We start from the raw sequence: 16,970 nt of genomic DNA, 5'->3' as shown, positions 1-16,970 counted from the left end.
TACTTAGTCCCCTGTGACTATTTTCTGTCTGCTATTTTCGGCTTTAATTGGAAGAAAAATTATGCTGATTATTTGCAGCCTGATTTATGCTGAAAATACCTCAACGAGCATCTTTATGAACAACAAAACCAATCAGCAATCAAGCAGCAAAAGAAAATCGAAAAAATCAAAAAGTAGCTTCAAGCACAATATTGAATAGCCTTTTTTAATTAGCAGGCCACTGTTTAGAAGGCAGAACGGAATGGTGATTTGTGTGAAATTTTGACTGAAGATGAGAAATGGATAATGAAATATATGACTAAAATATTCTTCTGAAAATCTTCTTCTTCCGAAAAATGATTGGGAAACATCTAATTGGTGGGATATTTTACCAAACTTCTTATTACTAATTGTTCAAATAAATGCAACATAATTTGACAGGTTATGATTTTCTTTCTTTCATAACTTGGATCGCATCTTGTCAAATTCAAGCAACTAATAGCTTTACAAAAGATTCGCCAAAAAGATTTTTGCATAATATTGTTGTGTATAGCCATTTTTCACCGCTTGTAATTATTCGTGTCAAAATTGCATCGATTTAATTTCGTTTTCCGCTATTAATTCATTTGGCACCAGAGTATCAAGTTTCTTTTGTTACTCGGTCTTATGTAAATAGTTTTAAAATGTTTCGTAATCGATATTTAGTTTCCTAGTGATGTTGGTAGTGTTTTATTTTTGTTGCCAATTGAACCATTAATGAGAACCAGCAAACCAATGCAAATACTAGCACTCATTTAGATACTTATCATCATAAACGCCGCAAGAACTCACCGAAAATTATGAGCCTGAGTTATATATTTCCAAAATCGTGATTTAAAAAACAAAATAGGACGAAAATGACCTTCAGGAATCTCCACCTTCAAAGTGTAATAGTTTTTGACTGATGGTACCTTATATATTTCAACTTCTTACTGTCTTCTATTGATTTTCAAATATGCTATAACATGGCCTTACCGTGATATGCGAATTTAACGCTATGCATATAGAAAAGTCGAAATTTTCCCCAACCAAATATGAATAACTTACCCATTATCAATGCCCGAAAATGAGACCTGCGATACCCTATCTGCTTGCAACGAACCAATTCTTTCACATAAAACTCACAAAATACTCGTTCACATCCCAGCGATTTCACCGTTCTTATATTATCAATTGCTTCAACTGCTATCTGAAAATGTCGACAAAAAATGTATAACATGTATAACCATAATTGGTGTTATATTAACCTTGGCAGATTTTTCTAGAAGTTTCTGGGTATACAATGATTCCTGTTGTAGATATTTCCGTTCGTAATATATGCAGAAAAATAGAATCGGTGAAAATACACCCGAAACCAGGGCAAGTTTCCAATCCAGATAAAGTCCAAAGACGGTTGATAAAATCAACGTTGATGCCGAATTCAGAATGAGACCTATCCGGGAACCTCCTGCCTAAAAAAATATTAGTAAAACGTTATATCTACAGTCTACAAGTTATATAAAAGGAAAACTCATTCCAACAGTGCTCTAAATTTGAAAGAATCGATTTATCGTATCAAAGAAAACTACAACAAAATTTAGATTTGTCCTATTTTTTTAAAAAATCGTAAAAAAAATGTCCTTTTTGGTGCATCCGTAATTTTACACTTTTTTAAGATACCATGTGAACCGTCCCGAAAAAAGTAGTCTCAACGAAAACGCGTTTAAAGAAATTTTAAGGAAAATTATTTAAGGGTTTTGAGAATACCCCTGGACCCCTGGAATGGTAAAACCATTTTATTTATGAAACGAAACTCTTGATTGAATATAAAACACTTATAACAGGATAAATGATTTTCAGAATAACCAGAACACCTCTCTCCCAAATAAACATCCAAAGAGATGGGCATGGTCGTTGTCCCATCTGGAGAGCTTACAGTTGTAGTAAAATTATTTGTGAGTCATTTGTAACACCAAATGATATGACTTTCTAAATTTTGGAGTGTACAAATTTCAATAGTCCACTACTGAGCAACTAAGCTAGTGCAATCGACTTTTGATGATCGTGAACTGCAATGCTTGCGCCAGGACTAGGAATATTCTTCAAAACCAAATCCAATAGTTCTTGGCTACAGACTCTTTAGGCTTTTCAAACACTCTTTGTAACAAATCTCTTGTTTCTTATATTAAGGAATGATTTGAATAACTGGGTAACGATTGTCAACTTCATTCCTCTTCTTCGTATAATATTTCTTCTTTTGATAAGCAATTCTATTCCAGCTCAAATTTGAATGCATTCAAAAGAGAACAGTTAATTGATGCAAAAAGTCATGACATAACAATACGAGTAGAATTTTTGCAAATTTGGAGGTAATCCATGACAGCAAAACTCCTTTTGGCCCCTAAAAAAATGATTATTTGCATTTAGGAGATTGGTACAGTATACTATGTTAAAAAGTAACGAATCCATCAACGGGCGATCCGGATGTCGACGAACGAAAAACGGTCGGAAGACGAGCAAAGACTTAACAATGTTATTCTTCAGCATGAAAATTCTCGATCACATGTGGAAAAACCGGCGAAAACAAACTTGGAAACATGGGAAAATGGGAAGTGCTATCCTCATCCTCGTATTCTCCAGACCTTGCTCCTTCTGATTACTACTTGTTTCGACGTATCAGTAATCTGACTCTGAAGAGCGCTTCACTTATTATGAAAATACCAAAAAAATAATCGATTCGTGGATATCCTCAAAAGATACACAAGTTCTTTCGAGATGGTACCCGTAACTTGCCTGAAAGACGGGAGAAAGGGGTAGCTATTGATGGACAATACTTTGTATAAAATACATTGTACCGATTCTTCACAAAAAATCTTCAAATTAAAAAAATCCTTTACAACTAATTTATAAACCTAATAAAAAGGCTATATCTCCGAAAATAAGAATATAAATTATTAATCACGCCATATTAACCCAAGATAGCTATAATGTTGACAACCTATTGATGTCAAATAATAAACAGCATTATCACAAAACAAAAATCGCATTATGCAAAACGGAAACTATATTACTATCAAACATAGGTTTTCATGACTTACCCCTTGAACACTAGCTGCATCCCCTGATAGCTGAGCACAAAGAGAACCAACACCATGTTCTTTGTTATCAAACCAACCAATCTCTTGCTGCAACATAGACGCAAACATCTTGTTCCTTAATCTGTAAGTCAATTTTTCTCCAGCATATCCAAACGCGAAAATCTACAAAAGATACAATTATATATCCCAGGAAGGGTATCATTCCACCACTTCTCCACCTGGAAGAACATAGCTAAACCCGTAGCTAAACCGAGATAAAGAAAATCTAAACAGTAGAGGTTAGTTGTTGCTCGAAGAACCACCGTATCTGGAAGAGATAGAACCTAAAACGCGGATTTCATAATAATAATATATCTAGGAACACAGCGGTCAACAAACCCCCAAGAAATCACCAAAAATCAATCCGTAAACCGGAAGGGAAGCTCCGTTCATCAACGAGGCTAAACATCCGACCACCATTGATACCCATTCTGGACTATTTATGCGAAGAATCTTCATGAGCACACCGGAGCTCACTACGTCTTCTGATTCATCGTCCTTTTCGGGATCAACGAGCAAATGTTCCTTGGACGATAAAGAGAGTTTGCTTCCAGATTTTTCTAAATTATTCTTCGTGTCATCTGGGTAAAGAGAAATATAAGGTTTATCAAAATAAGAAAATGCATGACATTGTATTTACAACGGATTATGGTATATGCAAATGAAAACGCATGGTACAAATGTACATATTTGGACATTTAGACAAAGGCATCCAGTATGCAGATAATAAATGGTTCAGGTATAGTAAAAAATTAAGAGTAAAACAATAAATAGTTATTTACATTAACATTAAGTATTATTCTAAGACAAAACTTTTATTAGTTGTTTAAGGCCAAAAAAATTAGATAAAACTGTTTACCAAAAATATTTTTTTATAAAATAAACAAGTCTGTACTAAACTACTACTTAATAATGATAATATATTACAATTGTAATGTCTGCAGGTATTGAAACACTTACCATGAAAAACAAGAAATCAACTGAAAGCAATGAAGGTACAAAGTTGGCCAAGTATAACTGATTAAAGATTGTTCTGCTGAACAATTTATTATTAAACAATTATCAGAGTAGGTAAGATGGTTGATTGAATCTCTCTGAAACTCTGCATGAATATCTATGAATGGACTATCAACTATCGACTCAAGGGGTATATTGAAATGAATTAGTGATTATGATAATGATCATAAATATATGTAACTGATAGTGAAGCACTGGATTTAGGAAAAAGTTCACAACGTTGTCTCTATAGATGGCATCAATTACCAATAACTCCCGAAACCCAAATGCAGCAACACCACCAGTGACTCATTAAAAAGATGAAAAACCTCCGAAATCTACTGAACGGAAATAAATGCCCGTTTGAACTGATCACCTCAAGCGATACTTAAAGACTCACACCTTCCACCAGTTGAATGTGCGATATAACAGTGAAGTGTGTAGACTTAAACGTTTAACACAATTTGATCTGATTGATGGACATATATAGACATTAAAAACAAATAGAATAAGATATTTTACACACATCACTTAATTTGTTTCTTCTTTTCCCTTCTCTGTTCTGCGCCATGACAATGAATTTTTCTTATGTGCTATTCTCCCCCTACTACGCTCAATCCTAATGCCAGTTCGTTTGCACCTTGCAAAAGTCTCCTCTGATACTTTATGCTATGATGTATTATTTCCTGTAATACTGTTCACACACCAAAATCCAAATACATATACATGTTGCCCATGCTTTAAGAAAATTTTGACCATGTTCTTTAAAGCCTTGCTCGGGAACTTTTCTAACCTTTTTATATTGCTGTTGCTTGCTGTGTCCCATAATTGAAAAATTCCGCCAATTAACCTACGACCCAAGTAAAGGCCCCCAAGTATTTGAATCACTTAATGAGGTGATTACCTAAATGTCATGTATATATTAGTTATTATAAGAAATACTTTTTGGCCACTGGGCAGATTATTAAAACACTAAGGTTAATAATTGAAAAAAATCGATTTTTCAACCTTCACCGGTGATATCATGACTCGAAAAATAGTGAAGCAAAGTCCATTATGATAAAGCATATTTGATTTAAATAAATCGATAAACGTTCCGAACTTTCTACCAGAAGCAATGTTTCAATATAAATATACATATATATTTAACCAATAGTAAAAATTTCTAATAGTAATTTCCACTCTACCTGAAACTTGAAATACAATACACTACGCCATCTAGATCAACATGCAATCGATAATAATTTACATCGTACTTTCATTTTTGATTTCGGTATATCCTTGCGAGTTTACCATGTTATAGTACACCCCCTTGGACTCTATCAGTTTGGCGTGGGAGCCCTCCTCCACTATCTGACCCTTATCGAAAACGATGATTCGATCTGCGTTCCGTATGGTGGACAGTCGATGCGCCACGATTATCTTGGTGCATTCACCGCTTATCTAAATTATGGGTTTCAATGAGGTAATTTGCGGAAATTAATTATTAATAAGTGAACTAACCGAATCCAGGGCAGCTTGTACTTCCAACTCGCTAGCAGTGTCTAGGGCTGATGTGGCCTCGTCCAGTATGAGTAAATTGGGTTCTTTGATCAGTGCTCTTGCTATAGCCACTCGCTGCTTTTGACCACCGGACAACTGGGCACCTCTCTCACCGATTACTGTCTGATAGCCATGAGGTAACTTGCAAATAAATTTGTGGGCATTTGCTTTTTTCGCTGCTGCAACTACAACACAATATTTATACAAACAACCATACAATAACATATTCTAAAATTAGTTACTACTAGCAAAATATCTAATCAATCTATATATAGTCTATCCAAAGTTGCTGTGAACATACATCATCAAAATGTTTAATGTATTGCCTGCCGCAATTTTTAAATTTGTTTTAGAATCAGGCAATATTTTTTTTCTCATTTTATTCTAGTTTAAAAGTCAGTCATCCGGTTGTCAAACGTATGCAATATTCTTGAAAACAATAGTAATAAGAGGTTGCAACTCTAAACTATAAACTATCGTGGCTGTATAATTAACTGTAGTTTTTAGATGTAGTACAATGTTAAAATAAATTATATTTGATAACATTTTTGTCTGATTATTTTATTTAGATTATAATTTTTGTAAATGTCAAAGTCAAAATGTACTAAAACTCAGAGTCGATGCAGCAACATTGCACCGTTTTTAACGTCATAAATTGAGATGACGTATGTTCACACCAACTTTGGATAGACTATAACTATAATTTTTTCCAATAAAACAGCCAATGCACGTCATAGATGACCTTAAATATTCTGCCAAATGCAGCTTATAAAAATTAAAAACTCGAAGCGGATTTTTCCTTCTTATGTTACCCTTGTTATAAAGAGAGAATACTGAATGATGTGTTGGAACGTGTCTAACGAATCAGTCTGTAAAATGCAGTATGTGCTGGTACTGGTCGACACTATTGTTAATGTCAAATGTCAAAATTCTTCAATACATTAGTGATAATAATAAAAGGTTATAAACCGATAAACATTATAAACGAAAATTACAATATTACAATTTAAAAATTACAATATAATAATATTGGACGTACTGACGTTATAAATTTTGATGACGTGTATTGGCTGTTTTATTGGATAGACTATATTTCATTTTAGGTGTCCGAATTAATACGTAGTGTTTCTTTTAAAGATTTATTTAACAACAGGTGTAGTAGAATGTAAAAAATCCTTCAAATTAAGACTTCTCAATTTTTCTTAATTTGAGACGTTGGCTTAGGTTTGACTTCGTAATGAGCCCAATTTTATTTATCGATATTATAATCTCCAATAATTTTAGCCGTCTTTCTATCGGTGTTAAGTCAGCTTCCACAAGTCTTGACAAAAGTCTCTTCATCGAATAGTTCTCCAATTCTTTATCATCAAACCTTATCAGCTGGCTCGGTCATCGCATAATTTTCATCGATTTATTCTTCCATCTGTAATAATTTTTCTCTATGGTCAACAATATAGCGACAAACTAATTTTTTTTTAAACGACTGAAGCTCTAGACCACACACCATCTTTTCCCCAATTATCTTCAGTGGCTCAATAAAAATTGACAGATTAGTTGATACATCCACCGTATAGTGCGGACCTTGCTCCGTTCTACAACTTCTATTCCGTTCTGTCCAAAATTCTCTTTTTCCAAAAACGATATAAAACTGGTTTCAAAAGAGGGTAGTAAAAATAAATTGGTTCGATATTTACCAGAAAAACTGTAAAAGTTTCAACCAAAAATGTTGGATAACTTTGTAAACCTATTCGATTTCGAGGTCATCACCCAATTCCTTTTTTGGTTATATTAAATAACTAGTCGTTTTAAACCCATAAGGCCTAATTGGCTTTATAATGGACTAATCAACCAATCTCTTTTCTTAGGTCAAGGTAGAAGTCAGATTTGATCTGCTCTGGTTCTTGTCTAATGTGACATTTCCGATTTAACCTATCATTGAGATGCATGCCCAGATGTCTCGCTGATTTTTCTTGAGGAATTAAGTGATATAATTAAACTTTTGGTTATTTCGCCGCATTGCAAAATTGGTATGGACATATTTGTAGCCATTAAGCTGTATTTTCCAGTCTCTAGCGCATTTGAGATATCGTTGACTGCCACTTGTACTTTTTCGATATCTCTAAGCAGAGATATCTCCTTTTTCATAATGACTGTGGCGTCGAAAAATGTTCCAAATACTATTTATTTTGTTATAGGTTTATCAACAGAGTAGAGCAGATACAGAAGTGATCCCAAAACACTATCCTGCAGAACAATGGTGAATATGGAAGTGAGCTCTGCTGGATGAAAACTAGATGCAAATACTTGTGGAAAAATGGATACCAAAGATGGTTGACGAGCACAGATTGAACTTATCCTCACTGGTTACAAGACAACAAAGAGGCTTGTTGTTAAAATGTTTGTAAAACACTATGAATTAATCCAACACTTAATAATATTTACATTCAACCAAAGAAAACTGACCTATTTCATCTAAAGTTGCGTTCAGTTTACCATAACGAATATTTTCAGCAATAGTGGTGGCGAACAGTGCTGGTTCCTGGCTGACCACTCCAACATTCTGCCGCAGGTAACTTAAATTAATATCTTTTAAATCCACGCCATCGACGGTGATCTAGAAATATAGATTATTCAGAATTTCTATTTTAGATTCGAACATTCGGCATATACCAGTCCGGACGTAGGATCATAAAATCTCTGGAGCATCTGTACGACGGTCGATTTCCCTGAACCGGAGTGACCCACCAAAGCTACTGTTTCGCCGAAGCTTATTTCAATATTGATGTTAGATAAAACCTAAAAAATGTATTCTGTAGGGTTTTGCAGGAATTAGGATGGGTCGACGTTGGCGGTCTGACAATCACGTTATTTTGCCGACTTCTATTTAACAATAACGGTTATTTATGGAAAATCCTAACCGGTTTTCGGTAAACTTCGATAGTTTCCGTTTGATTTTGCGACGTTTTCATTTACCAGCAATCGAGAAGTTGAAACTACAATAGCCATTTTGGACTTGACCCTGGTACTCGTAGCAACTCTGTTTTTAAAAGGTTAAAAATAAGTTAAGGTTAAAAATTGTATTGTTTATAGTTTATTTGTCCTTTTTATTGTTGATATTTTGATTATAAATGGTAGGCAAAAATGGATAAATCATCATTTGTGAATATTGTCAAAATGTTGACATATGAAGACATTTGATCCAGGTGCGTATCCATTCAATTTTTATTTTAATTTTGCAAATTGGATTCAATTCTATTGGTGGAAAATTGGACTGAAGGTGCGCGAGATAGGTGAGACAGTAGGCATCTCAAAAGACCACGTGATGAAGATGTCAGCATGATGGGTGCCGCGTCTGTTCACTCCGGATAACAAACTTAATAATGAGACCACTTCAGAGCAGTGTTTGACGCTGTTTAAGCGCAATCCGCAGGAATTTCTGCGCCGTTTTGTGACCGTCGACGGAACGTGGATCCGCTGGTACCCACCAGATATCAAGAAACAGTAGAAACAGTGGGCTTGACGAACATGCTCCGAAGAAGGCTATCCTATCGGCCGGTAATGTGATGGCCACTGTTCTGAGATTCACACACGTGTGATCTACATCTACCTGAAGAAGGGTAGAACGATCACAGTGCTGTACTATGCCGAATTATTGGGCCAAACAATTTCATTTGGCGAAGAAAAAAGTGCTCTTCCACCATGACAACATACTGGCTCACAACTCCGTACTTGCCACGGCCCAATTGATTGAATAAATATGACTTTTTACATGGGAAATCGCATTCTGTCTCTTTATCTTATGACCTCATTCAACTACCAGTTTTTCAGGCCTGCGTGTACATTTTAGTGATTCAAGCCGCCAATCTCAACACGTCAGATCCCGCAAGCTCCCTCCGCGACAGCATTCCATTGTTATCTGAGGGAGACGCCAGGTCATAGAAAATGATAAACTATATTTTCGACAAGTTCAATGCAGTCTGTTTTTAATACAAGATAAATTTACTGGAAACATATGAAAACGTAGAAAATATTTTACAGAATTTTAATCAATCCATTAAATAACTCATAATTAGAGTCTCATCAAATTACCAGACTGATACCACATGAGCCAAAATTAATGATACTGAAACTGACTCTTGAATTGATCGAATATACCAACTTCAATTTGTAACCAACTTCATGTTGAAGCTTCCTTGTTGGCTTCACTTTTCAGTATGTGTCAGTCATCGAAGTGTAAACACAACAACTTTTCAGTGCATTGAAAATGTCTAATTTTGTACCGAATAAATCGCATTTACGGAAACTTTTACTTTCTTACTTTAATTTGAATAAAAAAAACAGCTGAAGGTCATCAAATGTTATGTGAAGCTTATAGCAACCATGCTCCATCGATTTCACCATATGAATATTGGTTTCAACGTTTGTAAGTTATTTCGATAGGGATCGCTGTCGATTACAAATGATGCGTTTGAACAAATCAATGAGCAAAAGACGACCGGAATACGAGCAATGACACAACAATGATATTCTTCAGCATGACAACGTTCAACCACATGTTGTAAAACCGATGAAAACATTAAAATAGGAAGTTCTACCCCACACGCCCTATTTCCCAAGTCTTGCTCCTTCTGATTACTACTTATTCCGACATATAAGTCGTGATTTGTTTGAGCAGCGCTTCACATCTTATTAAGATACCAAAATATAGGTCGATTTGTGAATAGCCTCAAATATAAATTGTTCTTTCGAAATAGAATCCATAAATTGTCTGAAATATGGGATAAAAGTAGCGGATATGCACGAACCATACTTTGAGTAAAACACATTGTACCGATTTTTCAGAATAAAGCTTTCTTTAAAATTAATTTATAGGCTAAATTAAAAAAATGTCATCCTCAATTAAACTTACTTGTACATCGGGTCGGGATGGGTAACGAAAACCGATATTTTTAAACACTATATCCGACACAAAAACCGGTCTTTTTCCCAAATTGTTATGCCTATGCATGACAGGTTCGCTATTCAGTATCTGGAAAACTTTAAAGGCAGCACCGCGTGCCATACCGAACACCTCTAAAAACGGACCGGCACTTCCAAAGTTCCAGCTGGCAATTAACGTGGAAAAAAATACCTACAACACACATTGGACATTACCTGATTAATATTATCCACTTGGTATCAGTAATCCTACCCCCATCATATTTCCAGGTGTGTAAACCCGTTGATCTTCCGGTAACTGTCCTTCGGCGATTACCAAACCGACGCCATACCAAAAAGCCAAGGCGTAACAACCATACGCCAGAAACCAGATGAATGCTTGATTCAGTGCGTTGAACAAACATCGTTTGATGTTGTTATTTTGTGCTAAAAACAATTTTAAAAATATTAATCATAATTTAATAGAGGAATCAAAAAAAGTCACTCAATAAGTCTCGAGCCTAACTAACAAAACAACTTTTAGACAAAATTCAATAGTTCTGCATACAGTCAAAAGTCAAGAAGGGCTAATGTGGACAATATGGTGAGTTGTGAAAGCTCAGTAATGTCAATCTCATGAATTTATGACACGGTGTATTGTTTTAGTGAAGCAACACCTTCTTCTTTTGCATATGATGGCGTTTTTTCTTTACTTATCCACTTAGTGGATCCAATCCTTATCCTTTGTTATCTCACATTTAAGCTTTAAGTATTATCTCAGCTTTAAGTCAAGATCGACCAAAACGATTTTATGGACTTTTATTATGTTTTCTAAAATAACTGTCAAATTCTGCTTCTGAGTATGAGAGAGTTCCTATTTATATTTTGATACTAGTTTCAACCCGAGAATCCAACGTGAACAAATCTCTTTCATAGCTAAATATTCATTCAAAATGAATAACAAAACGTTCTGAAGAAGGTTATGGTTGAAAAGGTCAAACTTCCAATTGGAAACATCAGATGGAGCCTAGAAACACTTAGTATCACCAAGGCTCAAAAGATGAATAGCAACCCACTTCATCTTAACCGTTGGTATGTGTCCATCAAAAAGTCATGTTAAATCAACATTTAAAATTATTTTAATTCCTTGTTTTGAAAATTTAAAAAATCGGTAGTTTGACAACTGTCGTTTTAAGGTTAGCATTGCCACATTTGCCAGATTTAAGATAAAAGGTGGCGGCGTATATAGTCCTTCCAATAAAACAGTCAATGCACGTCATCAACACCGTCGAACGTGTTGCCTAATTCAGTTTATAAAAACGTAAAATCCCTTTCAAATTCCTATTTTTACTAACTAGCATTATTCCAGTTTATTCCAGAGGTAAAATATTCTATAAAAATAATAAATAATCTTAATAAAATATCTTATAAAATTCTATTTGTGTTGGTAGTAGTCGGCACCGTTGTCATTGTATATTGTGGCCGTTTAATTAACTGTAGTTTATGTCGTTTAATAAATATGCATTAGATTTACTATTATATTTTATAAAGTTACTTTCGTTTCATTATTTTATTTACATTAGTATTTTTTTGTCAAAGTCAAAATAAACGAAAACTTAACTTTTGATGACGTGCATTGGATGTTTTTTTTATTGGAAGTACTATAAATGACAAGCTCGGGACTTACTTACTGAGTAAAGTGCATATTTTGAATTAAAGGTATATTTTAAATAAAATAATAAAACATAACACAGGAATTACAATTACAAAACAAAAAAAGAACAATGACACCATCACAACGTCTCATACAGCAAAACAAGTTTAAAAAAATTTTGAAGCCACTTGTATGGGATAAAATATAAATAGGTAATACATTTTAACCAATCATTGTAAATAACCTGTTTATAAAAAAACGGAAATGAAATAACGGCGCGCCCAGTAAACTATTATTTAATGGAAGATATTATTTGTTACTCAATAAGTTCCAATCCTAAATAACAAAACAACTTTTAGACAAAATTCAACAGTCCTACAAACAATCAAAAGTTTAAAAAGGGCAAATATGAATCATAGGGTGGGCTGTAAAATTTCAATAATGTCAATTTGATGAACTTATGACACGGTGAATTGTTTTAGTCAAGCCAGAATACTAGTTAAAAAAGTGCTGAAGCCACTTGTATGGGATAAAATATATAAATAGATAATAGATTTTAACAAACAACTGTAAATTGCCTATTTATAAAAAAACGGAAATGAATTACCGACGCGCCCAGTAAACTCATTGATATTATTTGATAGAAGATATTATTTAAAGTCCCACGACCGTGATCGAAACAATTATTTTTCATTTAATGTGGAACACAATTAGGGTATAGATCTGTGGGACAATATATTACAATTATGCGTTAATTTGGCTATACTAATTAAGAAATCAAACTACGCTAGTTTTCTTAAATATAAGAATATCCGCAAAATCAATTCAAGAGTTGTTCTGATAACCGATCTCTAATAATGTAAAATGAAAAAAAAGTACTTTAAATAAAGTACGTAACTATTTTAGTTTTATTATATATTAATTAATCAATAACTCACCCTCCCTCACATACTTTTCATACCGTTCTTCTTCACGTTTCTGTCCATTAAATGCAACCACTGTACGAATCGAGCTCAGTACTTCTTCCGCTACGGATCCAGCTCCACTATAAGCCGCCATCTCCTGTTTACAATATTTTGCTGAAAACTATAAAACTTAACAATGAAATTGTAAATCAAACTACATTTCATGAATGTTTACCCAAGCAATGGCGCCCATTACCAATGTTTGTAAAGGAAACGCGGCCAAGCACACCAAAGCCAACTTCCAACCTTTAATTAAAGCCCATACAACTCCTGTTACGAAGGTACTATGCAGGAACAACAGCATGCCAACCTTTTCACCGATACCATCCTCTATTTTAGGTATATTGCTTGAATAAAGTGAAAAATTAAGAACTAATGAAACAATATAATGGGTTTAAGTTCCTTTTGCAAAGATTCAGTAACTTCGTATATATTTAATGTATCACCAAATTACTTTCATCAATTATCAAATAATCAATAAAAAGAAATAGTAATGCAAATGAAAAGTCGTTAATTTTATTAAACATCTGAATGATTGGCCTGACCCAGCACTATGCGAATTTTACAATATTTAGAGAAACCATATTTGAAGCCGTGAGAAAGAGAAAAATTTGCAGAACAGTTTTAAATGGTGAAAAATCGTATACCAAACAACATCAAACATCTCCATTTGACAACTCGAAAAGGACGTGTTGTGTTGAAGGAGATAATAATTAAATATGTATACATTTTAAATATACAGTTTTGCAGTACCAATTTTCATATTTTTCAGTCACACCCCATATATATAGCCCTTCCAATAAAACAGCCAATGCACATCATCAACACCGTCGAAGGTATTGCCAATCAGTTTATAAAAACGTAAATTTCCTTTTAAAGTCGGAGCAATTTTCTTTCTAATTTTACTAATTAGCATTGCCGTAGTTAAAAGAGACAGAATGAAATCTGATGCGTCCGAACATGTAAACAAATAGGTCTATAAAATTAGATTTGTCTTTGTACTGGTCGACAGTGTTGTCGTCTGCCATTGTAAATATAATAAAACTCTAACCGTCAAACAATTGTGGCTGTTTAATTAACTCTAATTTAAGTACTTCAATAAATATGCATTATTTTTGTTTCACTCTTTTATCTACATTAGTATTTTGTTCTCAGAGTCAAAATAAACGGAAACTTAAATTTGATGCGGCAACATTGCATTATAAATTTTTATAACGCGCATCGTCCGTTTTGTTGGAAGGCCTATAAATATACCTAGGCCATTTTGATTAAAACTACACCATATATTGTTTTTAAATCCACATAATTTTTTACCCCTTCCTGCCATCAAAAACATAATATGACTATACTTATAGCCTTTCCAATTGGCTGTTTTTAATGCACGTCATCAACATTTACGACGTCAGAACGTCGCAGTGTTGCCGCATGAACTTAATATTTTGGTTTACAACATTTCTCCCCCTGTAGCCTTGTCACTAATTTTTTGAAGAATTTTGTAGACATTTGACAACAGTGTTGATCAACAGTAGCAACACAAATCGAATTTTATAGATTGATTAGGTCACATGTTTCGAAGCTTCGGAGAGTATTATGTCTGTTTTTAACTAAAGTAACACGAGAAGGAAACATCTACTCAGATTTTAAAACGAAATTTATATTTTTATAAATTGCTGTATATTCAATGTCATTCATGACGTGCATTGGCTGTTTTATTGAAAGGATTATATTATAACGACATCGTCCTACCACAGCTCAATACCGCTGTTTTATAGCAGCTCTGACACTTTTTGTATTTTGACATTTGACAGTGACTTTTAAATTATTATAAATTGGAAATAAGAGTAGAATGAGAAATATGAGTGAAAATGAAAATATTAAAGATATATATGCACATCTCCCCTTTCACATAAAGGAGAAACATTTCTTGAACATGCAGTAACACTTACTCTGTAATTATGCTGGCAAAATCTCCTGTTTGGTTTTGGTCATACCAACCGACATCTTGGTGCAAGACCTTCTCGAAAAAGAGTTTCCTCATTTTGAAGGTCTACAAAAAATAAATCGTCAAACTATCGAACGATGAAAAGTTAATGTTAAGACCTGTCTCAATGCGCTGTACGTAAAACACACCACCGATATGTAGGACGATAAGATTATTACAGCGGCAGCAACAGAACTCAAAATGGCGAAATCCCTCGTTCCATCCAAGAGTCGTTCTCTGGCCGGCTCTATTTCCTTCTCAGATGCGTTAGCAGTGAACACTGTGGTGTAATCAACGACAATCCCAGCAACATCACCAAATAAGATCATTAAATAAGGCTGCAATATGCCGCATACTACCGATCCAATTGCACCGATAACTATCAGTAAAACATCTAAAGATGTCGAATATGTATACTAAAATAAAACACTTTTTATTCATAAAAATGTAATTCTACATAGATAATATTTAGGAATATATTAGGATACTGATTATGTAAACAATATTTCGAAATACTTCCGGTGTTATGAACAGTAGAGAATCCAACAGCATGATTTGAAAGATCCACTACTAGTTATGATGTTTTTATTTTGACAGTTGACACCTGTCACATTTAGAGTAAGTTAAAATTGAATTTTTCGTATTTTATGAACGTTCAGTTCATCACCATTTTTAGATTAGAATCATCTTTAATATCAAACAACAAACATCTATATATTTTTCTATTTCCTCATATAAACTTGAAAAACTGTTAACATTTCACGCATTCTTCACGTACGAATTGAATGAGATTTATTTATAGTAAGATAATTAATTGTTACGATAGATGTCTACCACAGCTGCACCATAAAAAACCATGTTATTAAAACTACAAGCATATATGTTAATTCCATTTTGAACTGTTTTAAAAAATTATTAATCCTAAAATATTTGCTGAAAAATGAAATCACTTTTTTGAAATCACTTCGTTATGTACATAGTCGTAAAGATATTGATTTGTGTGTTTTATTATATTGATACGTAAATATCAAACAATAAAACCTTATTAACGAGCCAATCCGTCTATTATTATAGCATGTCTAACAAATATTTAAATAAGCCGTATATACCAGATTAACAAATAAATTATTCCAATAAATTAAAAACAATATATAAATGTTCTCTAGTAATTATTTTAAAAAAATATTCATTATATGCTTGCTCCTGATTATTATCATATATTAATAATTTTACAGCTACTTACAAGAAAACTGATTTGAAAAAAAAAATCATTCTAATTTAAAAATCAGAATGATTCCCGCCGAAGGAAAATTAAATTAAAAGAAAATCAACTAATAATACATTCTTACCAATTGGTAATAAGGTACGTTATCCTCTTTCTTTTCTTCTGGTGTCCTAAAATAAAAATACACTATAACACGAACCTTATAACTATAGATAAAAATTATCTTACTCCTTTGGGAGTTTAAAATCAACACTTTCATCAAAATGTACACCCATATTTGTAAAATCAAAATAAAACTATTTTCTTAACCTTATATTCATTTTAAGTGATAATTTACGGCACAAACTCTGAAAAGCTTTTGACTCATTTAAGAACAGATGTGTGCTTTTATAGGATTTGTTTAATTGAGACTTCATTGATTATGTTTTCAATATATCAGTAGCGTAGAACAACAAAACTGTTAATACTCACTTTTTCTTTACAAAAGCATGAGATTCCATAGTTTAAATGCCAAACAAATAAATACAAGTGCTGGTTTTTACCAGCTGAATACCAG

The 16,970-nt window shown here is 33.5% G+C and overlaps 1 protein-coding gene across 7 annotated transcripts in view; it reads right to left on the bottom strand.

Annotated features, from left to right (window-relative positions):
• The window catches only part of LOC143198543 (ATP-dependent translocase ABCB1), a 21,018-nt gene extending 4,048 nt beyond the window's left edge, over nucleotides 1–16,970 (bottom strand). For 2 of the 7 annotated variants that reach the window (XM_076407830.1, XM_076407833.1), the window contains exons 1-17: nucleotides 16,643–16,811; nucleotides 16,539–16,584; nucleotides 15,309–15,605; nucleotides 15,155–15,255; nucleotides 13,384–13,555; nucleotides 13,182–13,329; nucleotides 10,864–11,036; nucleotides 10,582–10,803; nucleotides 8,343–8,468; nucleotides 8,136–8,286; nucleotides 5,634–5,857; nucleotides 5,387–5,573; nucleotides 3,474–3,715; nucleotides 3,314–3,418; nucleotides 3,096–3,257; nucleotides 1,266–1,469; nucleotides 1,066–1,207 (exon numbers count right to left, since the gene is read on the bottom strand). In XM_076407830.1, coding sequence (XP_076263945.1) covers nucleotides 1,066–1,207; nucleotides 1,266–1,469; nucleotides 3,096–3,257; nucleotides 3,314–3,418; nucleotides 3,474–3,715; nucleotides 5,387–5,573; nucleotides 5,634–5,857; nucleotides 8,136–8,286; nucleotides 8,343–8,468; nucleotides 10,582–10,803; nucleotides 10,864–11,036; nucleotides 13,182–13,329; nucleotides 13,384–13,555; nucleotides 15,155–15,255; nucleotides 15,309–15,605; nucleotides 16,539–16,584; nucleotides 16,643–16,689 — 2,749 coding nt within the window. In that variant the 5' untranslated portion in view covers nucleotides 16,690–16,811. Of the gene's footprint in view, nucleotides 1–1,065; nucleotides 1,208–1,265; nucleotides 1,470–3,095; nucleotides 3,258–3,313; nucleotides 3,419–3,473; nucleotides 3,716–5,386; nucleotides 5,574–5,633; nucleotides 5,858–8,135; nucleotides 8,287–8,342; nucleotides 8,469–10,581; nucleotides 10,804–10,863; nucleotides 11,037–13,181; nucleotides 13,330–13,383; nucleotides 13,556–15,154; nucleotides 15,256–15,308; nucleotides 15,619–16,538; nucleotides 16,585–16,642; nucleotides 16,812–16,885 lie in introns of those variants that run through there. The other 5 variants (XM_076407831.1, XM_076407832.1, XM_076407835.1 and 2 more) reach the window with 5 other exon arrangements.

Source organism: Rhynchophorus ferrugineus, unplaced genomic scaffold, assembly GCF_030347505.1.
Source record: "Rhynchophorus ferrugineus isolate W39M unplaced genomic scaffold, kcgeb_rfMv2 rfM6, whole genome shotgun sequence".
Classification (NCBI taxonomy): Eukaryota; Metazoa; Arthropoda; class Insecta; order Coleoptera; family Curculionidae; genus Rhynchophorus; species Rhynchophorus ferrugineus.
The sequence above is the reverse complement of the archived record's forward strand: the minus strand, read 5'-3'. Positions and strand labels throughout refer to the sequence as shown.